This window comes from Siniperca chuatsi, linkage group LG22, assembly GCF_020085105.1.
Source record: "Siniperca chuatsi isolate FFG_IHB_CAS linkage group LG22, ASM2008510v1, whole genome shotgun sequence".
Taxonomy (NCBI): domain Eukaryota; kingdom Metazoa; phylum Chordata; class Actinopteri; order Centrarchiformes; family Sinipercidae; genus Siniperca; species Siniperca chuatsi.
Genome location: NC_058063.1, coordinates 24584525 through 24608572, shown reverse-complemented (window position 1 = coordinate 24608572; position 24048 = coordinate 24584525). Strand labels below are relative to the sequence as shown.

Below are 24048 nucleotides of genomic sequence, written 5' to 3'. Positions count from 1 at the left end.
GATTACTTTAAGGCTCTTCATGGCTCCAGACTGTATTTTAGACCTTGTAATCCCTTATGAACCTTCACGTAGTCTGAGATCTTCGGGCAGGGGTCTCCTGTCTGTTCCTGAGTCCAGGATGGAAACTAAGGGGGACAGAGCTTTGGCCATCAGGGCCCCGAGGCTCTGGATCAACCTGCCCGAAGACATCAGGCTGTCTGAGTCAGAGTCTTCGTTTAAGTCTCGTCTCAAAACAGATCCTGATTTTACCTGAACTGTTTATTTTATTGTTTTTATGTATTTTACTTATTTTATATTCTATAATTCACTGTGGTATTTTATTTCTCTTGTTGTGAAGCACTTTGTACTTTGTTTTGATAAGTGCTCTATAAATAAAGTTTATTATTATCATTATTATTATTATTACTACTACTAAGATGGAAGTTATGTGTAAACATACCTGTGCACTGACTTTCTATCTTAGAAAACCCTGCTGGATCAAACTCTGCAGGCTTACAGGAGACCAGCACTCTGTACTGGTTATACTGGTTTATACTGGTTGTATTGTACAGTTTGGTTTTAAATGAAAACATCTGAGAATATCTTCTTCCAGCTGCTGATCAGTAATCAATCACTGACGGATCAATCAATGTCAGAAACAATAAAACAGCGAAACAACTTCAGTCAAGTTCAGTCAGTTTATTGGTCCACATCAACACACACACACACACACACACACACACACACACACACACACACACACACACTCCCTCCACTGGCCAATGACAGAGCAGAGTGTAACGATGGTGATCTGCGTCCTGATTGGACAGGACGACGGTCAGCTGTTTGTCTTCAGAGGGAAATCTTTGTGTTCCTGAAGCTCGAGTTGTCCCTGAAACACGGAGAGTTGGTGAGAATGTTAACATGAGGATCAGGACCTGGTTCTGGTTCTCATCAAAAACAGGATCTGGATTTTAGGTTCTTCAGGTCTTTATAGATCCTCGTTCTAACAGTCTAAAGGTTTCTGATAGAAGAAACTCAGTGGTTTTATTGTGTTACTGCTGCTAAAGAGTCGCATGCTTCCTCAGGGGCACTACAGTAGTAGTAGTAGTAGTACTACAGTAGTAGTAGTAGTAGTAGTACTACAGTAGCAGCAGTACTACAGCAGCAGTACTACAGTAGTAGTAGTAGTAGCAGTACTACAGAAGCAGCAGCAGCAGTACTACAGTAGCAGCAGCAGCAGTACTACAGTGGTAGTAGTAGTAGCAGTGCTACAGAGCAGCAGTGCTACAGTGGCAGCAGCAGCACTGCAGTGGTAGCACTACAGTGGCAGTGCTGCGGTGGCAGCACTGCAGTGGCAGCGGTGCTACAGTGCTACAGTGGCAGCACTACAGTGGCAGTGCTGCAGTGGCAGCACTACAGTGGTAGCAGTGCTACAGTGGCAGCAGTACTACAGTGGCAGCAGTGCTACAGCAGGGCACTACGGTGGCAGTGCTGCGGTGGCAGCACTACAGTGGCAGCAGGTGCAGTGGCACTGCAGTGGCGGTGCTACAGTGGCGGCGGTGGTGCTACGGTGGCAGCAGTACAGTGGCGGCGGTGCTGCAGTGGCGGCACTACAGTGGCAGCGGTGCTGCAGTGGCAGCGGTGCTACGGTGGCAGCGGTGCTGGCGGCGGGGCTGCGGTGGCGGTGCTGCGGTGGCGGCAGTGGTGCTACGGTGGCAGCGGTGCAGTGGCACTACGGTGGCGGCGCTACAGTGGCAGCGGTGCTACGGTGGCAGCGGTGGTGCTGCAGTGGCGGCAGTACAGTGGCGGCGGTGCGGTGGCGGCGGTGGTGCTGCAGTGGCGGCAGTGCAGTGGCAGCGGTGCTGCAGTGGCAGCGGTGCAGTGGCAGCGGTACTACAGTGGCAGCAGTGGTACTACGGTGGCAGCAGTACAGCGGCAGCGGTGCTACGGTGGCAGCGGTGCTACGGTGGCAGCGGTGCTACGGTGGCGGCGTGGCGGTGCTGCGGTGGCGGTGCTACGGTGGCGGCGGTGCTGCAGTGGCAGCGGTGCTACAGTGGCAGCGGTGGTGCTACGGTGGCAGCAGTACAGTGGCGGCGGTACGGTGGCACTACGGTGGCAGTGGTACAGCGGCGGCGGTGCTACAGTGGCAGCGGTGCTACGGTGGCAGCGGTGGTACTACAGTGGCAACAGTACAGTGGCAGCGGTGCTACGGTGGCGGCGGTGGTGCTACGGTGGCAGCAGTACAGTGGCACTACAGTGGCGGCACTACAGTGGCAGCGGTGCTACGGTGGCGGCGGTACAGTGGCAGCGGTGCAGTGGCAGCGGTGGTGCTGCAGTGGCAGCAGGTACAGTGGCAGCGGTGCTACAGTGGCGGCGGTACAGTGGCAGCGGTGCGGTGGCAGCGGTGCTGCAGTGGCAGCGGTGGTACTACGGTGGCAGCGGTACAGCGCGGCAGCGGTGCTACAGTGGCAGCAGTGCTACGGTGGCGGCGGTGGTGCTACGGTGGCAGCAGTGCTACAGTGGCAGCGGTGCGGTGGCGGTGCTACGGTGGCAGTGCTGCAGTGGCGGTGCTACAGTGGCAGCGGTGCTACAGTGGCGGCGGTAGTGCTACGGTGGCAGCAGTGCAGTGGCGGCGGTGCGGTGGCGGTGCTACGGTGGCGGTGCTGCAGTGGCGGTGCTACGGTGGCAGCGGTGCTACTGCGGTGGCAGCGGTGGTGCTACGGTGGCAGCAGTGCAGTGGCACTACAGTGGCAGCACTACAGTGGCAGCGGTACTACAGTGGCAGCAGTGGTGCTACAGTGGCAGCAGTACAGTGGCAGCGGTACAGTGGCGGCGGTGGTGCTACAGTGGCAGCGGTGCAGTGGCAGCGGTACAGTGGCAGCGGTGCAGTGGCGGCGGTGGTGCTGCAGTGGCAGCGGTGCTACAGTGGCAGCAGTGCAGTGGCGGTGCTACAGTGGCAGCAGTGCTACAGTGGCAGCAGTGCTACAGTGGCAGCGGTGGTACTACAGTGGCAGCAGTGCAGCAGCAGCGGTGCTGCAGTGGCAGCTGCGTAGCGGTGCTACAGTGGCAGCAGTGCTACAGTGGCAGCGGTGCTACAGTGGCAGCGGTGGTACTACAGTGGCAGCAGTGCTACAGTGGCAGCAGTACAGTGGCGGTGCTACAGTGGCAGTGCTACAGTGGCAGCAGTGCTACAGTGGCGGTGGTAGTACAGTGGCAGTGGTAGTACTACAGTAGCAGCAGTACTACAGAAGCAGCACTACAGTAGCAGCAGTACTACAGTAGCAGCACTACAGTAGCAGCAGTACTACAGAAGCAGCAGTACTACAGCAGGAGCACTACAGTAGCAGTACTGCAGTAGCAGTACTACAGTAGCAGTACTACAGTAGCAGCAGTAGTACTACAGTAGCAGCAGTACAGTAGCAGCAGTACAGTAGCACTACAGTAGCAGTACTACAGAAGCAGCAGTAGTACTACAGTAGCAGCAGTAGTACTACAGTAGCAGCAGTACAGTAGCAGCAGTACTACAGTAGCAGTAGTAGTACTACAGTAGCAGCAGTACTACAGTAGCAGCAGTAGTACAGTAGCAGTAGTACCTGAGGCTGTCGTTGTGGGTCTTGTACTCCATGATGGTGTTGGTTGGAAGGTTCAGGACTCGTCTTAAAGTGTCTCTGATTCTGGATGTCGTCGTTTGGTCGTTGGACGTTCTGTTCCAGATCGACAAGATGTCCTCCTGATAGGGAGACAGGTAGAGAAATACAGGTAGAGACAGACAGACAGGTAGAGACAGACAGGTAGAGACAGACAGACAGGTAGAGAGAGACAGACAGGTAGAGAGAGACAGACAGGTAGAGACAGACAGACAGGTAGAGACAGACAGATAGACAGACAGGTAGAGAGAGACAGGTAGAGACAGACAGAGACAGACAAACAGACAGGTAGACAGACAGACAGGTAGAGAGAGACAGGTAGAGACAGGTAGAGAGAGACGGGTAGAGACAGACAGACAGGTAGAGAGAGACAGACAGGTAGAGAGAGACAGACAGGTAGAGACAGACAGATAGACAGACAGGTAGAGAGAGACAGGTAGAGAGAGACGGGTAGAGAGAGACGGGTCCACAGTTTCTCAAAGTTGATCCAGATCTGAGGCCTATCAGTTAAGGCTCAACTTCTTCACAGTAAACATAAATCCTGTCTGTCACTGCTGTAGTTATACTGTAGTAGTATTGCAGTAGTACTATAGTAGTAGTAGTAGTATTGCAGTAGTAGTATAGTAGTAGTAGCAATGCTGTGGTAGTGTTGCAGTGGTAGTGGTAGTACTATAGTGGTGGTGGTGCAGTGGGTGCTATGGTGGTAGTGTTGCGGTGGTGGTGGTGGTGCTGTGGTGGTGTGCTGTGGTGGTGTTGCGGTGGTGGTGGTATGGTGGTGGTGGTATGGTGGTGGTGCTATGGTGGTGGTGGTGGTATGGTGGTGGTGTTGCAGTGGTGGTGCTATGGTGGTGGTGTTATGGTGGTGGTGTTGCAGTGGTGGTGGTAATGCTGTGAGTGGTGTTGCTGTGGTGGTGCTATTGTGGTGGTGAGTGAAGTGGTAGTAGTAATGCTGTGGTGGTGTTGCAGTGGTGGTGCTATGGTGGTGGTGAGTAAAGTGGCAGTGTTGCAGTGGTAGTGAGTAATGCTGTGGTGGTGTTGCTGTGGTGGTACTATTGTGGTGGTGAGTAAAGTGGTGGTGGTAATGCTGTGGTAGTGTTGCAGTGGTAGTGCTATGGTGGTGGTGGTAAAGTGGTGGTGTTGCGGTAGTGGTGGTGGTAATGCTGTGGTGGTGTTGCAGTGGTGGTGCTATGGTGGTGGTGGTATGGTGGTGGTGTTGCAGTGGTGGTGAGTGTGCTGTGGTGGTGTTGCAGGTGGTGGTGCTATGGTGGTGGTGTGTAATGCTGTGGTGGTGTTGCAGTGGTGGTGGTATGGTGGTGGTGGTAAGTGGTGGTGTTGCAGTGGTGGTGAGTAATGCTGTAGTGGTATTGCTGTAGTGAGTACTATTGTGGTAGTAGTAAAGTGGTAGTAGTAATGCTGTGGTAGTATTGCAGTGGTAGTGCTATAGTGGTGGTGAGTAAAGTGGTAGTATTGCAGTGGTAGTAGTACTATAGTAGTAGTAGTATAGTAGTAGTATTGCAGTAGTAGTAGTAATACTGTAGTAGTATTGCAGTAGTAGTACTATAGTAGTAGTAGTAATACTGTAGTAGTATTGCAGTAGTAGTACTATAGTAGTAGTAGTATAGTAGTAGTATTGCAGTAGTAGTAGTAATACTGTAGTAGTATTGCAGTAGTAGTACTATAGTAGTAGTAGTAAAGTAGTAGTATTGCAGTAGTAGTAGTACTATAGTACCTGGAAGCGTATAGAGACCACGGCTCCACAGATCTCCTCTCCCACCATGAACTGCTCCCCCAACATGGCCAGTACAATGTTCTCCCAGAATCGACTGGCCAAACCTTTACGAAGACGAATGATCCACTTCCCCCCACTGCGGTTAGACTCATCCTGGGGGGGGACAGGTGAGAGAGAGACAGGTGAGGAGGGGGAGACAGGTGAGAGAGAGACAGGTGAGAGGGAGACAGGTGAGGAGGGGGAGACAGGTGAGAGAGAGACAGGTGAGGAGGGGGACACAGGTGAGAGACAGGTGAGGAGGGGGACACAGGTGAGAGAGAGACAGGTGAGAGAGAGACAGGTGAGGAGGGGGAGACAGGTGAGAGAGAGACAGGTGAGGAGGGGGAGACAGGTGAGAGAGACAGGTGAGGAGGGGGACACAGGTGAGAGAGAGACAGGTGAGAGAGAGACAGGTGAGGAGGGGGAGACAGGTGAGAGAGAGACAGGTGAGGAGGGGGAGACAGGTGAGAGAGAGACAGGTGAGGAGGGGGAGACAGGTGAGGAGGGGGAGACAGGTGAGAGAGAGACAGGTGAGGAGGGGGAGACAGGTGAGAAAGAGACAGGTGAGGAGGGGGAGACAGGTGAGAAAGAGACAGGTGAGAGAGACAGGTGAGGAGGGGGAGACAGGTGAGAGAGAGACAGGTGAGAGAGAGACAGGTGAGGAGGGGGAGACAGGTGAGAAAGAGACAGGTGAGAGAGAGACAGGTGAGGAGGGGGAGACAGGTGAGAGAGAGACAGGTGAGGAGGGGGAGACAGGTGAGAGAGAGACAGGTGAGAGAGAGACAGGTGAGGAGGGGGAGACAGGTGAGAAAGAGACAGGTGAGAGAGAGACAGGTGAGGAGGGGAGACAGGTGAGAAAGAGACAGGTGAGAGAGAGACAGGTGAGGAGGGGGAGACAGGTGAGAGAGACAGGTGAGGAGGGGACACAGGTGAGAGAGAGACAGGTGAGGAGGGGAGAAAGGTGAGAGAGAGGCAGGTGAGAGAGAGACAGGTGAGGAGGGGAGACAAGTGAGAGAGACAGGTGAGGAGGAGGAGACAGGTGAGGGGAGACAGGTGAGGAGGGGGAGACAGGTGAGAAAGAGACAGGTGAGGAGGGGAGACAGGTGAGAGAGAGACAGGTGAGAGAGAGACAGGTGAGGAGGGGAGACAGGTGAGAAAGAGACAGGTGAGAGAGAGACAGGTGAGGAGGGGAGACAGGTGAGAAAGAGACAGGTGAGAGAGAGACAGGTGAGGAGGGGGAGACAGGTGAGAGAGAGACAGGTGAGGAGGGGACACAGGTGAGAGAGAGACAGGTGAGGAGGGGAGAAAGGTGAGAGAGAGGCAGGTGAGGAGGGGGAGAGGTGTGAGGAGGGGAGACAGGTGAGAGAGAGACAGGTGAGGAGGGGGAGACAAGTGAGAGAGACAGGTGAGGAGGGGAGACAGGTGAGGGGGGAGACAGGTGAGGAGGGGAGACAGGTGAGAAAGAGACAGGTGAGAGAGAGACAGGTGAGGAGGGGGAGACAGGTGAGAGAGAGACAGGTGAGAGAGAGACAGGTGAGGAGGGGAGACAGGTGAGAAAGAGACAGGTGAGAGAGAGACAGGTGAGGAGGGGGAGACAGGTGAGAAAGAGACAGGTGAGAGAGAGACAGGTGAGGAGGGGAGACAGGTGAGAGAGAGACAGGTGAGGAGGGGACACAGGTGAGAGAGAGACAGGTGAGGAGGGGAGAAAGGTGAGAGAGAGGCAGGTGAGGAGGGGGGAGACAGGTGAGGAGGGGAGACAGGTGAGAGAGAGACAGGTGAGGAGGGGGAGACAAGTGAGAGAGACAGGTGAGGAGGGGAGACAGGTGAGGGGGAGACAGGTGAGGAGGGGGGAGACAGGTGAGAAAGAGACAGGTGAGAGAGAGACAGGTGAGGAGGGGGAGACAGGTGAGAAAGAGACAGGTGAGAGAGAGACAGGTGAGGAGGGGAGACAGGTGAGAAAGAGACAGGTGAGAGAGAGACAGGTGAGGAGGGGAGACAGGTGAGAGAGAGACAGGTGAGGAGGGGGACACAGGTGAGAGAGAGACAGGTGAGGAGGGGAGAAAGGTGAGAGAGAGGCAGGTGAGGAGGGGGAGACAGGTGAGGGGGGAGACAGGTGAGGAGGGGGGAGACAGGTGAGAAAGAGACAGGTGAGAGAGAGACAGGTGAGGAGGGGGAGACAGGTGAGAAAGAGACAGGTGAGAGAGAGACAGGTGAGGAGGGGGAGACAGGTGAGAAAGAGACAGGTGAGAGAGAGACAGGTGAGGAGGGGGAGACAGGTGAGAGAGAGACAGGTGAGGAGGGGGGAGACAAGTGAGAGAGACAGGTGAGGAGGGGGAGACAGGTGAGGGGAGACAGGTGAGGAGGGGGAGACAGGTGAGAAAGAGACAGGTGAGAGAGAGACAGGTGAGGAGGGGAGACAGGTGAGAGAGAGACAGGTGAGAGACATCAACAGAAGCAGTAACTGTTCAGACCTCCTCTGACCTGTAGATCAGAAACATTTAATAATAAATAATAATAATAATGATGATAAAAGCCACAGCAGGTCCTGCTGAGACAGGTGAGAGAGAGACAGGTGAGGAGGGGGAGACAGGTGAGAGAGAGACAGGTGAGGAGGGGGAGACAGGTGAGAGAGAGACAGGTGAGAGAGAGACAGGTGAGGAGGGGAGACAGGTGAGAAAGAGACAGGTGAGAAAGAGACAGGTGAGAGAGAGACAGGTGAGGAGGGGGAGACAGGTGAGAAAGAGACAGGTGAGAGAGAGACAGGTGAGGAGGGGGAGACAGGTGAGGAGGGGGAGACAGGTGAGAAAGAGACAGGTGAGAGAGAGACAGGTGAGGAGGGGGAGACAGGTGAGAGAGAGACAGGTGAGGAGGGGACACAGGTGAGAGAGAGACAGGTGAGGAGGGGAGAAAGGTGAGAGAGAGGCAGGTGAGAGAGAGACAGGTGAGGAGGGGGAGACAAGTGAGAGAGACAGGTGAGGAGGGGAGACAGGTGAGGGGGAGACAGGTGAGGAGGGGAGACAGGTGAGAAAGAGACAGGTGAGGAGGAGGGAGACAGGTGAGAGAGAGACAGGTGAGAGAGAGACAGGTGAGGAGGGGGGAGACAGGTGAGAAAGAGACAGGTGAGAGAGAGACAGGTGAGGAGGGGAGACAGGTGAGAAAGAGACAGGTGAGAGAGAGAGACAGGTGAGGAGGGGAGACAGGTGAGAGAGAGACAGGTGAGGAGGGGGACACAGGTGAGAGAGAGACAGGTGAGGAGGGGGAGAAAGGTGAGAGAGAGGCAGGTGAGGAGGGGGAGACAGGTGAGGAGGGGGAGACAGGTGAGAGAGAGACAGGTGAGGAGGGGAGACAAGTGAGAGAGACAGGTGAGGAGGGGAGACAGGTGAGGGGGAGACAGGTGAGGAGGGGAGACAGGTGAGAAAGAGACAGGTGAGAGAGAGACAGGTGAGGAGGGGGAGACAGGTGAGAGAGAGACAGGTGAGAGAGAGACAGGTGAGGAGGGGGAGACAGGTGAGAAAGAGACAGGTGAGAGAGAGACAGGTGAGGAGGGGGAGACAGGTGAGGAGGGGAGACAGGTGAGAGAGAGACAGGTGAGGAGGGGACACAGGTGAGAGAGAGACAGGTGAGGAGGGGAGAAAGGTGAGAGAGAGGCAGGTGAGGAGGGGGAGACAGGTGAGGAGGGGGAGACAGGTGAGAGAGAGACAGGTGAGGAGGGGGAGACAAGAGAGAGACAGGTGAGGAGGGGGAGACAGGTGAGGGGGAGACAGGTGAGGAGGGGGAGACAGGTGAGAAAGAGACAGGTGAGAGAGAGACAGGTGAGGAGGGGAGACAGGTGAGAAAGAGACAGGTGAGAGAGAGACAGGTGAGGAGGGGGAGACAGGTGAGAAAGAGACAGGTGAGAGAGAGACAGGTGAGGAGGGGAGACAGGTGAGAGAGAGACAGGTGAGGAGGGGACACAGGTGAGAGAGAGACAGGTGAGGAGGGGAGAAAGGTGAGAGAGAGAGGCAGGTGAGGAGGGGGAGACAGGTGAGAGAGAGACAGGTGAGGAGGGGGGGAGACAAGTGAGAGAGACAGGTGAGGAGGGGAGACAGGTGAGGGGGAGACAGGTGAGGAGGGGGACACAGGTGAGAGAGAGACAGGTGAGAGAGAGACAGGTGAGGAGGGGGAGACAGGTGAGGAGGGGGACACAGGTGAGAGACAGGTGAGAGACATCAACAGAAGCAGTAACTGTTCAGACCTCCTCTGACCTGTAGATCAGAAACATTTAATAATAAATAATAATAATAATGATGATAAAAGCCACAGCAGGACCTGCTGTGGCTTTTATCATCATTATTATTATTATTATTATTATTATTAAATGTCAACCATCTTTAACCTCTGTTAGAGGTAAAACATGTAACATGCATCAGAAACACATTGTGATGCATTTTTATTATTTATGGATTTGTTGAATTCTTCTGTGTGCATTCATTAATACTGAGACTGATCTGCAGTATATTTACAGTCTTACTGCAGTATATTTACAGTATTACTGCAGTACAGTAACAGTATTACTGCAGTATATTTACAGTATAACTGCAGTACAGTAACAGTATTACTGCAGTACAGTAACAGTATTACTGCAGTATATTTACAGTATTACTACAGTATATTTACAGTATTACTGCAGTATATTTACAGTATTACTGCAGTACAGTAACAGTATTACTGCAGTATATTTACAGTATTACTGCAGTATATTTACAGTATTACTGCAGTACAGTAACAGTATTACTGCAGTATATTTACAGTATTACTGCAGTACAGTAACAGTATTACTGCAGTACAGTAACAGTATTACTACAGTATATTTACAGTATTACTGCAGTACAGTAACAGTATTACTGCAGTACAGTAACAGTATTACTGCAGTACAGTAACAGTATTACTACAGTATATTTAGAGTATTACTGCAGTACAGTAACAGTATTACTGCAGTACAGTAACAGTATTACTGCAGTATATTTACAGTATTACTGCAGTACAGTAACAGTATTACTGCAGTATATTTACCGTATTACTGCAGTATATTTACAGTATTACTGCAGTACAGTAACAGTATTACTGCAGTATATTTACAGTCTTGCTGCAGTATATTTACAGTCTTGCTGCAGTACAGTAACAGTATTACTACAGTATATTTACAGTATTACTGCAGTATATTTACAGTATTACTGCAGTACAGTAACAGTATTACTGCAGTATATTTACAGTATTACTGCAGTACAGTAACAGTATTACTGCAGTACAGTAACAGTATTACTACAGTATATTTACAGTATTACTGCAGTACAGTAACAGTATTACTGCAGTACAGTAACAGTATTACTGCAGTATATTTAGAGTATTACTGCAGTACAGTAACAGTATTACTGCAGTACAGTAACAGTATTACTGCAGTATATTTACAGTATTACTGCAGTACAGTAACAGTATTACTGCAGTATATTTACCGTATTACTGCAGTATATTTACAGTATTACTGCAGTACAGTAACAGTATTACTGCAGTATATTTACAGTATTACTGCAGTATATTTACAGTATTACTGCAGTACAGTAACAGTATTACTGCAGTATATTTACAGTATTACTGCAGTATATTTACAGTATTACTACAGTACAGTAACAGTATTACTACAGTACAGTAACAGTATTACTGCAGTACAGTAACAGTATTACTACAGTATATTTACAGTATTACTGCAGTATATTTACAGTATTACTACAGTACAGTAACAGTATTACTGCAGTATATTTACAGTATTACTGCAGTACAGTAACAGTGTTGTTACCTCCCACATGGGTTTGATTCCCTCCTTGAACAGGTGGAAGTCACTGTGTCCACTCAGATCACCTGGTCTGACCAGGTGACTGTAAAACCTCCAGAACTGCTCCACCTGAGGACACACAGAGACACACACACCTGAGTTATTGATCTATTGATGAAACTATTGATCGATCAGTTAACAGAAACATTTCATATTAAAGAAGCTGAAAACGGTAAATTTCTGGCTCAGGAAACGACGAGTTAGTTGCCAATTAATTTTCTCATTGATTAATCGATTAATCGACTGTAGGGCTGCAATGGAGCTTCGAATGTCTGTCTTCATATTTCATGACATCATCACCTAAAAAATGTAATCTTTAATTAGAATAAAGTGATTGATCAGAGTCCGTCTTTAATCACCTCGCCTGCGGCCGCCGGTTTCATAATGAACCGAAATCAGTTACTCGTCTCATAATAACACAAAGATCTGTAACGTTTGTTTTGTGCCGTCGCGTCAGCATCTCGCTGTCAGTCAAGCTAAGCGCCGCTAAAACGAAAGCCGCCTGCATGTAGCCCAGCTGTTTCTCTCACCGCGTTCCCAGAAAATGACTGGAATCACCTTTCAGGTACGTTAGTGATTTTCACTCTTCACACATGCAGCTTCACTCAGGAACACGGCAGCGCTGCAACAGAGCCTGTTTCTCTGAGCTCAGGTAGACTTCAGAGATACGTGGTTCTCAGAGGACGGCGACGCCGCAAACACCTGATGATCTCATAGACCATGATGCATTGCTGCAGGTTAAACTGCCCAACAGTATATAAAGCAGTTAAAATGAGCTCAGCCTGAAACATCTGCAGCAGCAAAATGCAACACACACATGAACGCAGCAGGAATATGAATCCAGAAACATCAGATATAATAAAACACTGACAGGAAGCGTTTTACTGCACAGGGACGACTTTAAGTACCTTCAGCTGATTATACTTCATACTTTAACTACATGTAGCTGATTATACTTCATACTTTAACTACATGTAGCTGATTATACTTCATACTTTAACTACATGTAGCTGATTATACTTCATACTTTAACTGCAGTGAGGTTTTGAATGCAGTAGTGTCACTTGTAGCAGAGTATTTTCACAGTGTGGTGTCAGTACTTTTACTGCAGTAAAGGATCTGAGCACTTCTTCCCCTGCTGCCCTTTATGTGCGTTACCCTGCAATGTTACAGCTTCCTTTCACAGCCACAGGTGCTACAGGTGTTGAGGAGGGTACAGTAGAGGTACGGGTTTCCCCGATTATCGATCCCTGTCCCGTTCACACGTGACCCCATGCAGAAAACGGTCCTGAACATTTCAGACTGCTCGGGTGAGAGGGGTTGTAGTTTGCCACGAATCTTAAAATTTGGCAAAGTCTTGTAAATGTACTGCTGGCTGAGACGAAGCAGCCCCTCCCCTCCACCAGGTAACTCACCTGCAGTGACTCGCAGCAGCAGAGGGAGGACGAGGACTTTTGCTCTCAAATGCACCAGATTGATGCTTTTAATTTGAAAATGTACTAAAGGAGGCCACGCCCCCCTACAGGGTCTGAGGTCCACGTTCTCACAAATCCTGTGGAAAACACGGATACAATTCAAACTTGGCCCCGCCTCCCCGCCTCAACGGGCGAGAGAGAGCGAGAGAGAGAGAGAGCGAGCGCACAGCGGAGGGAGAGCGAGCTACTGAGTGAACGAGGAGAGCGAGCTACAGAGTGAACGAGGAGAGCGAGCGGCGTTAGCGAGATCCAAGCAGTGGAGGATTTTGTCTGACTGCAGCCGAACGCTTCATCCTGTCCGCTCTCTGCGTGTGCGATGCTCAGCCCCGCCCTCGGTCAAACAGAGACACACCTGACAGGACGGAGACAGACGGAGACAGACGGAGACAGCGATGTAACCTGGACGCTACGTTTTTATGGCGTCCCGACCTGTAGACATGAAACAATCTGAACGGCAACGTTACGAACTACGGCACAGCCCTAACTGAATTCTAGTTTTAGGAATGACTGATGTTTGGTGTTTGGATTTAAATGAGGTGACCAGTCAAAAAGTGAAGAAGTCGCCTGTACCTGAACACACCTGGAAGCTCACCTGAACAAGCAGCCGAGTGTAAAGTCCTTCCTGAGTTCTCAGTGACGTCTGGTTAGTTTCAAACTAAATCAGGTTCCACCAGCTGATGAAGACTTTAGTGATGTCAATCTGTTGCTAAGTAACATCTGTGGCAGCTTCCAATCAGAAAGCATTCGACAATGTAAACAGGAAGTCCACTGCAGCGTCACGTTCATCATCGTAACGTTTAGTAACGTTTAATAAAGCGTTGCCTGACAGGTAACCCTCAGGATCTGCTCAGAAATCTCATCAAAGATCAGTGGGTGGAGTCCGGCAGGTGTCACCTGCTGACAGGTTCAGTTAGCTCGCACAGCGCCACCTGTCAGCTAGTGGCTGCTACACCCAGTTCATCAGGTGAGGCCTGTTTTATTTACAGACTTTAAACTGTAACTTTATAACCAGGTGACGTGAAGGGGGAGTGTGTGTGTGTCTCTGTGTGTGTGTCTCTGTGTGTGTGTCTCTGTGTGTGTGTGTGTGTCTCTGTCTCTGTGTGTGTGTGTGTGTGTGTCTCTCTGTGTGTGTGTGTGTGTCTCTGTGTGTGTCTCTGTGTGTGTCTGTGTGTGTCTCTGTGTGTGTGTGTGTGTCTCTGTGTGTGTGTGTGTGTGTGTGTGTGTGTTACTGTGTGTGTGTGTGTGTGTGTGTGTTACTGTGTGTGTGTGTGTGTGTGTTACTGTGTGTGTGTGTGTGTGTGTGTGTGTGTGTGTGTGTGTGTCTCTGTGTGTCTCTGTGTGTGTGTGTGTTACTGTGTGTGTGTGTCTCTGTGTGTGTCTCTGTGTGTGTGTGTTTGTCTCTGTGTGTCTGTGTGTGTGTGTTACTGTGTGTGTGTGTGTGTGTGTGTGTGTGTGTGTGTGTGTTACCGATGCCACGGTGCCGATCTGTCGGATGTTTTGTTCGTAACTCTGAGAACTCGCAGGACGACTCGGAGTTCTTCTGCTGTACCAGAAGGTGTAGTTGTACTGGAGGGGGTGTTCACCTACACCTGGACACACCGTCTGCACAGACAGACAGACAGACAGACAGACAGACAGACAGACAGACAGGCAGGAAGACAGGCAGGAAGACAGACAGGAAGACAGACAGACAGACAGGAAGGCAGACAGAGAGACAGGAAGGCAGACAGAGAGACAGACAGACAGACAGACAGAGGAGACAGACAGGACAGACAGACAGGCAGGAAGACAGACAGGCAGGCAGACTCACACAGACTGACACACAGACAGACAGGCAGACAGACAGACAGGTTAATGTTCACCTACACCTGACACACCGTCTGCACAGACAGACAGACAGGCAGAGCACAGACAGACAGACAGGCAGACAGACAGGCAGACAGACAGGTTAATGTTCACCTACACCTGGACACACCGTCTGCACAGACAGACAGGCAGACAGACAGACAGGCAGACAGACAGACAGGCAGACAGACAGGCAGACAGACAGGTTAATGTTCACCTACACCTTCAGAGCCCCTGGAGGTCGCAGCTTGTCTGTGTAGAAATCACTTTGTTGTGTCTGATTAACATTTGTTGTGGTAAAATGAATATATTTACACATTTATACCGTATTATTATCATCATCAACAGGTAAACCCACCTGTACTTCACACTTATTTTATTTTATTTTATACTTAAACCCACCTGGTACTTCATGTATCTGACCTGTATTATAGTGTGTTATATTTGATTGGCTCAGTGCTTCTCTTCCTGTGTGACTGACTGACAGCGAGCTGCTGTAACAAAGAGATTCCCCTCGGGATCAATAACGTATTTCTGATCTGATTCTGATATATGAAGCAGTGCAGCACAGGCCAAGTAATAAATATAGACGAGTCAAAATGTAGTTTTTATACTTACACAGATCTGAGTTTAATGTAATTTCTTCCAAAGATCTGAGCGCTTAAAACTGGCAGACAGACTTCAGACAAGGCAGGCAGACAGACAGACAGACAGGCAGGCAGTAAACTCAGGGCAGAGACAGACAGACAGACAGGCAGACAGGCAGGCAGACAGACAGACAGGCAGGCAGACAGACAGGCAGACAGACAGGCAGACAGACAGACAGACAGGCAGGCAGACAGGCAGGCAGACAGACAGACAGACAGACAGACAGGCAGGCAGACAGGCAGGCAGACAGACAGACAGACAGACAGACAGGCAGGCAGACAGACAGGCAGTCTCACCTTGCGACGGTTGTTGTTGTTGTTGTTGTTGGTCCCGTCACTGTTGTCATGGTGACACTCTGACTCTTCCTGGTCCTCCTCGTCTTTTGGACTAAAAAACAAACATGAAGTGTCTGTTAGCATCGCAGGCTAGCTGCTAACATGCTAAAGTCATCAGGGTGAAAACAAGATTCTCAGATTGTGAAATATATTGTTAATAAAGTTATGTTGACAGAATAAAAAGAGGAGGAAGTGAACATCTGAATCCAGGTTCTGAGTCTGGTGGACCACGAAGAACCTCTTCTGGTTCCTGATGGGAGCCGAACCGTCTTGATTATGAAAACAGCGTCCAGACGACTACGACTGAAACCTTTTCTACGATGGACCGGTCCTGGACGAAAGAGGGACGACACGCCCTTATAACGAATCTCTTATCGATCTGTCTGCGTCTCCTGACTGAGACTCCTGTCTGAGACTCCAGACGTCCTGTTGCAAACAAAGAGGCTGACGACACAAACGCAGCGCCGTTGTTAACAAACATGGCGGACTCGACTTAAACCTTCCACAGTGAGGAGTCTCTTCACCAGCCAATCAAACTACTGCCAGATGTAATATCAGTGACTAGTCCCAATTTAAATATTGATCTTCTGTCCGTCATGTTAAGTAAGACCTTGTGTTCAGTTTGACGAGAGGGACGAGTGCTCGGCCTCGGCCTGCTGCCGCTGTTACACCGGATTCTGTGACCTGCAGCAGACCAACAAACCCGCTAACGTTCAGAGCTTTATATAACACTATATATTCAGCGTTTCGGCTGGTAACGCTTTGCTGTGGCGTCTGGATGAGCTCGGGTTGCATCATAATAGCTACAGGCAGGCCGTGTGTTGCGTTCGCTGCCACAGCAACAAAAATAAAATTACAAGGGAAAACAAAACATCCCACGATCAATCATCTGATCCACTTCCTCAATACATCCGCAGTTGTTGTTGCAAAACGTGTTTGTTACTCTACCCATGAAGCCCTGTCCAGATCCGCAGCTCTCAGCCACAGTCGTGAGACTTCTGGTTTCAGGACATTTTAACAGACTTAGTCCTGGTTCAACAGTCCGGACCAACTCTGCAGTGAAGACGCTGTAGTAACTTTACATAAACAGGGACTTTTTATTTCTCTGGCAGCGAACGCAACACACAGCCTTTCAGTAACTGATGCTGCAACCTGAGCTGCTACACACCTGAGCTCTGCTACACACCTGAGCTCTGCTACACACCTGAGCTCTGCTACACACCTGAGCTCTGCTACACACCTGAGCTCTGCTACACACACCTGAGCTCTGCTACACACCTGAGCTCTGCTACACACACCTGAGCTCTGCTACACACCTGAGCTCTGCTACACACCTGAGCTGCTACACACACACTGAGCTCTGCTACACACACCTGAGCTCTGCTACACACCTGAGCTCTGCTACACACACCTGAGCTCTGCTACACACCTGAGCTGAGCTACACACCTGAGCTCTGCTACACACCTGAGCTCTGCTACACACACCTGAGCTCTGCTACACACACCTGAGCTCAGCTACACACCTGAGCTCTGCTACACACCTGAGCTGAGCTACACACCTGAGCTGAGCTACACACCTGAGCTCAGCTACACACCTGAGCTCTGCTACACACCTGAGCTCAGCTACACACACCTGAGCTCTGCTACACACCTGAGCTCTGCTACACACACCTGAGCTCTGCTACACACACCTGAGCTCTGCTACACACACCTGAGCTCTGCTACACACCTGAGCTCTGCTACACACCTGAGCTCTGCTACACACACCTGAGCTCTGCTACACACACCTGAGCTCTGCTACACACCTGAGCTCAGCTACACACCTGAGCTCAGCTACACACCTGAGCTCTGCTACACTCTGCCTGAGCCTCGGCTACACACCTGAGCTCTGCTACACACCTGAGCTCTGCTACACACACCTGAGCTCTGCTACACACCTGAGCTCTGCTACACACCTGAGCTCTGCTACACACACCTGAGCTCTGCTACACACACCTGAGCTCTGCTACACACCTGAGCTCTGCTACACACCTGAGCTCTGCTACACACACCTGAGCTCTGCTACACACACCTGAGCTCTGCTACACACCTGAGCTGAGCTACACACCTGAGCTCTGCTACACACCTGAGCTCTGCTACACACCTGAGCTCTGCTACACACACCTGAGCTCTGCTACACACACCTGAGCTCAGCTACACACCTGAGCTCTGCTACACACCTGAGCTGAGCTACACACCTGAGCTCAGCTACACACCTGAGCTCTGCTACACACCTGAGCTCAGCTGCACACCTGAGCTCTGCTACACACCTGAGCTCAGCTACACACCTGAGCTCAGCTACACACCTGAGCTGAGCTACACACCTGAGCTCAGCTACACACCTGAGCTCTGCTACACACCTGAGCTCAGCTACACACCTGAGCTCTGCTACACACCTGAGCTCAGCTACACACCTGAGCTCTGCTACACACCTGAGCTCTGCTACACACACCTGAGCTCTGCTACACACACCTGAGCTCAGCTACACACCTGAGCTCTGCTACACACCTGAGCTGAGCTACACACCTGAGCTCAGCTACACACCTGAGCTCAGCTACACACCTGAGCTGAGCTACACACCTGAGCTCAGCTACACACCTGACGGCCGACTGACTGGAGTAACTCAACTATCCATTAAAACATGAACTTTACTGTGGCTGCAGAATGTGCTGCCACTTCCCCTCCCACAACAAACCAGGCTCCGCCACACACCCAGGTATCATCTTCATCATCATCATCAAGGTTACCCACAAGGCCACCTTTCTTAAGGGTTGGCCAGGAACACACAGGTGCAGTTAGGCTGTGGGTGTGCTTTTTTTTTACTTATTACTGTCACTGAAAAATAGATATTAAAGGTGCTACAGATATCATCCAGCCACCAGATGCCGCCCCCCCCCCCATTACCAGTTTGTTGCACAACCTGCATATTTCCTGGTCGAGTGGAGTGAGACTCAGTCATGTGATGTGATGAATCTTTCGTGATAAAGTAATGAATTCATTTAGCAACATGTAGCTACACATTAGCTGTAGCTTTAGGCTACTTGAGGTGGTGTTTCATGTAACGTTATCTATGGTAATCTGAGTGGCTAGTTTCTAAACCTTTTCCCCATCATTTAATAATTATAGGGCCCTATATTGCAACACTTACTGTAAAATGACATTTATCTCCTTACACTATAAGGTAATCTGAGGATAGCACGTTGTAGGGATCTAGTAGACAGACAGCTACAGTAAAAGGTCATGTCAGTGTTTTCAGGTTTTAAAAACAAACCTCATAGAGATGCTGAGCTCAACACAACTGGCTACATGGCTAGCTAGCCACAAGTACCCTCGGGGAAGTGTCTCATAATTGGGCTAAAGTTAATTAAATTTTATTTATACAGCGCCAGTTCATAACAGAAGTTATCTCACTGCACTTTTCCTACAGAGCAGGTCCAGATAAATGTTATTTACAGAGACCCAACAGATCCACCATGAGCTCTTAGCGATTCAGATTCAAATTTTAATTTGGCTCAAATGACTTCAGTCAATAATGGGACCTGGTCTGCTCTCTGGAAGCGAGGTGTGGGGACACCGACGCCTGCACGGGACAGCCACTAACAAAGCCTGCAGGGATCAAGTATTAAAAACTAAAAAACAAACAGTTAAATACTGGCTTCATCTAAAACAAAGTGATCCCCACTCCACCACCACGAGGCCCTGCAGCGCCAAGTCTCACTCAGCTGGTCCCAAACCAGTTCAAGTGTCCTGCCTCAAGACCAGAGACCAGAACTATCAGAGTCAGCCAAACTATAAACAAAACCACTTCACGTATTGGAACAAAAAATCACAAACACAAAGTAAAATACAATGTTATGTTATAAAAAGACACTGTGGCACCTACCTGAGCCCAGAGACTGATGTGAAACATGTTAAACTACTGACTGACTGATTAAAGTACTGACTTATTGATTAAAGTACAGACTGATTGATTAAAATACAGACTTATTGATTAAACTACAGACTGATTGATTAAAATACAGACTGATTAAAGTACAGACTGATTGATTAAAGTACAGACTGATTGATTAAAGTACAGACTGATTGATTAAAGTACAGACTGATTGATTAAAGTACAGACTAATTGATTAAAGTACAGACGGATTAAAGTACAGACTGATTGATTAAAGTACAGACTGATTGATTAAAGTACAGACTAATTGATTAAAGTACAGACTAATTGATTAAAGTACAGACTGATTGATTAAAGTACAGACTAATTGATTAAAGTACAGACTAATTGATTAAAGTACAGACTAATTGATTAAAGTACAGACGGATTAATGTACAGACTGATTGATTAAAGTACAGACTGATTGATTAAAGTACAGACGGATTAATGTACAGACTGATTGATTAAAGTACAGACTGATTGATTAAACTACAGACTGATTGATTAAAGTACAGACTGATTGATTAAAGTACAGACTGATTGATTAAAGTACAGACTGATTGATTAAACTACAGACTGATTGATTAAAGTACAGACTGATTGATTAAAGTACAGACTGATTGGTTAAGGTACAGACTGATTGGTTAAGGTACAGACTAATTGATTAAAGTACAGACTGATTGATTAAAGTACAGACTGATTGATTAAAGTACAGACTAATTGATTAAAGTACAGACGGATTAAAGTACAGACTAATTGATTAAAGTACAGACTGATTGATTAAAGTACAGACTGATTGATTAAAGTACAGACTGATTGATTAAAGTACAGACTAATTGATTAAAGTACAGACTGATTGATTAAAGTACAGACGGATTAAAGTACAGACTAATTGATTAAAGTGCAGACTGATTGATTAAACTACAGACTGACTGATTAAAGTACAGACTGATTGATTAAAGTACAGACTGATTGATTAAAGTACAGACTAATTGATTAAAGTACAGACTGATTGATTAAAGTACAGACTAATTGATTAAAGTACAGACTAATTGATTAAAGTACAGACTAATTGATTAAAGTACAGACTGATTGATTAAAGTACAGACTGATTGATTAAAGTACAGACTAATTGATTAAAGTACAGGCTGATTGATTAAAGTACAGACTGATTGATTAAAGTACAGACTAATTGATTAAAGTACAGACGGATTAAAGTACAGACTAATTGATTAAAGTACAGACTAATTGATTAAAGTACAGACTGATTGATTAAAGTACAGACTAATTGATTAAAGTACAGACTGATTGATTAAAGTACAGACTAATTGATTAAAGTACAGACTAATTGATTAAAGTACAGACTGATTGATTAAAGTACAGACTGATTGGTTAAGGTACAGACTAATTGATTAAAGTACAGACTAATTGATTAAAGTACAGGCTGATTGATTAAAGTACAGACTGATTGATTAAAGTACAGACTGATTGATTAAAGTACAGACTTATTGATTAAAGTACAGACGGATTAAAGTACAGACTAATTGATTAAAGTACAGACTTATTGATTAAAGTACAGACGGATTAAAGTACAGACTAATTGATTAAAGTACAGACTGATTGATTAAAGTACAGACGGATTAAAGTACAGACTAATTGATTAAAGTGCAGACTGATTGATTAAACTACAGACTGATTGATTAAAGTACAGACTGATTGATTAAAGTACAGACTAATTGATTAAAGTACAGACTGATTGATTAAAGTACAGACTAATTGATTAAAGTACAGACTAATTGATTAAAGTACAGACTGATTGATTAAAGTACAGACTGATTGATTAAAGTACAGACTAATTGATTAAAGTACAGGCTGATTGATTAAAGTACAGACTGATTGATTAAAGTACAGACTGATTGATTAAAGTACAGACTGATTGATTAAAGTACAGACGGATTAAAGTACAGACTTATTGATTAAAGTACAGACTGATTAAAGTACAGACTGAGCGAACGCGTACAGTAAATGTATAGATTTCTTTTTATTGTAATTGTCCATTATTCGTACAGTGCTTGGGTAATACAATGATACTATGATCAATAACCTGATCAGAATGACAGACAGATATTAATAACCAGCGTCATGATCCAGATCAGATCCTGATCCCATGAGTAAACCAGGACAGCAGGAGTTCATGTGAAGAAGTGAACTGGTGTGGACACAATACATAAATCACTAAAGTGACTTTTACAGTAAAATAATGTGAAATATTATCATGTAAACATGTTTCTGAATCAACAAAAACACGTAATAAGCTTTAACTGATGATCGATGTCTTTAATGAAACACCTGCTGTCATTAAAAGCTGTTTATAAGCTACAATACTGCAGTACTTTAAAACAGTCTGACTGAAGACTAATGACATAAAGTTTAAGAGTCCTGATGCTAACTGCTAACTGTTAGCTGCTAACTGTTAGCCGTTAGCTGCTAACTGTTAGCCGTTAGCTGCTAACTGTTAGCCGTTAGCTGCTAACTGTTAGCCGTTAGCTGCTAACTGTTAGCTGTTAGCCGTTAGCTGGGACAGTGTTCCGGGTTTGTACCGGTTATTTACCGGTTGAACGTGAGTCTTACCGCTCCAGCTCGTTCATCCCTCTTCCGTCTCACTCTCTTCTCTTTAGTCTCACTTTTATCGCCTTTATTACTTTATTACTTTATTCTTATCTTTAGTTTCCTTCTTCTGTTTCTCCTCACGCGGCTCCGCTGCGCTGCTAACGGTTCCTGTCAGTGCGCATGCGCAGCAGCAGAGGACGGGAGGGGAGAAGGGACATGTTTGACGGGGTGTTTTCGCGATTTGAACGCTGATGGTTCAGTCTGAAATATTGTACTTTCACACAGCTACAGTATTTCTGCTTCTGCTGCACCACATGTCGGAGGGAAATACTGTATTTTCACTGCGCTACATTTATCTGACAGCTTACGGCTGTACATTAAACTCATGAGTTTATTAATTATGACTGTTGCAGATTAAACTGACGGCTGTGTTCAAGTTCACATCAGTAAAGCTGTGATCATTAGCTGATCAACAGAAAATAATATATATATACATCTTGGACAGCGTCTCCCACCCGCTCCATGACGTGCTGGTCAAACAAAGACTCATCCCCCCACAATGCACCACAGAGCGCCACAGGAAGTCATTCCTGCCTGTGGCCATCAGACTCTTTAACTCCTCCCTCTAAGGGTCAGTCTGTATGACCCGAAGTCACTAAACTGGACATTGATCATTAACATCTCTGCCATGCTTAAATTAATAAAACCAGAAGTTAACAGAAGAGGAGTTATAAATAAAAACCTAAACAAAAACACTGAAATAGCAACAAAACAGGAGAATTAAATGTGGACTCTTAAACATCAGATCTCTGTCATCTAAAGCTGTACTAGTGAGCGATTTAATATCAGAGCATCATATTGATTTATTCTGTCTTACTGAAACCTGGCTGGGTCATAAAGAATATGTTGCCTAAATGAATCCACTCCGCCCCGTCATATTAATACTCACATTCCTCGACTCAAGCCTGTTAATCAACACTAAACCTAAACTAAACTATAACTCATTCGAAAGCCTTGTTCTTAGTCTTTCACACCCGACCTGGAAAACACGACAGCCAATTCTATTTGTTATAGTGTACCGCGCTCCTGGTCCTTATTCTGAGTTTTTATCTGAATTCTCAGAGTTTTTATCAAGTTTAGTTCTTAAAACAGATAAAGTAATTATTGTAGGTGATTTCAATATTCATGTGGACGTTGATAATGAGCCTTAGTACTGCGTTTATCTCATTATTAGATTTGATTGGCTTCTGTCAGAGTGTACATGAAGCCTCTCACTGTTTTAACCACACCCTCGACCTTGTTCTGGTATATAGCTTTGAAACTGAACATTTAATATTCTTTCCACAGAATCCTTCTTTATCGGACCATTATTTAATAACTTTTGAACTGCTATTACTGGACTACACGCCATTAGGCAAAAACTCCTACTCTAGATGTCTGTCTGTGGCTAGATACAAGGAAGCGATCCCATCTGCATTTAGTTCAATGCTATGTCTCAGTATAACAGAGGACTCCTTTGCTAATCGCAGCCCCTCCCAAATGTATCTTCTTGTTGATAGCGCTGCAGGCTCACTGCGAACGACACTCGATTCTGTCGCTCCTCTAAAAAAGAAGATAATAAAACAAAGAAGGTTAGCTCCATGGTATAACCCCCAAACCTGCAAATTAAAGCAAACATCACAAAAACTTGAAAGGAAATGGCGTTCCAACAATCTGGAAGAATCTCGTTTAGTCTGGCAAAGAGGGTCTATAGGTCTACATACAGGAAGGCCCTCCGTAATGCCCTCCATCATTAATAGAGGAAGATAAGAACAACCCCAGGTTTCTTTTCAGCTCTGTAGCCAGGCTGACAGAGAATCATAGCTCTGTTGAACCATGTATTCCTATAGCCCTCTGTAG

At 47.5% G+C, this 24048-nt stretch overlaps 1 protein-coding gene across 1 annotated transcript; it reads right to left on the bottom strand.

The window, feature by feature from the left end:
* Positions 1–663: 663 nt before the first annotated feature.
* Positions 664–22347, bottom strand: eif4e2rs1 (eukaryotic translation initiation factor 4E family member 2 related sequence 1). The gene is made up of 7 exons (XM_044184413.1): positions 22171–22347; positions 15531–15621; positions 14209–14343; positions 11231–11335; positions 5359–5511; positions 3576–3712; positions 664–871 (listed from the first exon to the last, which is right to left on the bottom strand). Exons 1-7 carry the CDS (start codon positions 22185–22187, stop codon positions 832–834), a joined length of 678 nt encoding a protein of 225 aa, XP_044040348.1. The 5' UTR covers positions 22188–22347; the 3' UTR covers positions 664–831.
* Positions 22348–24048: the final 1701 nt, after the last annotated feature.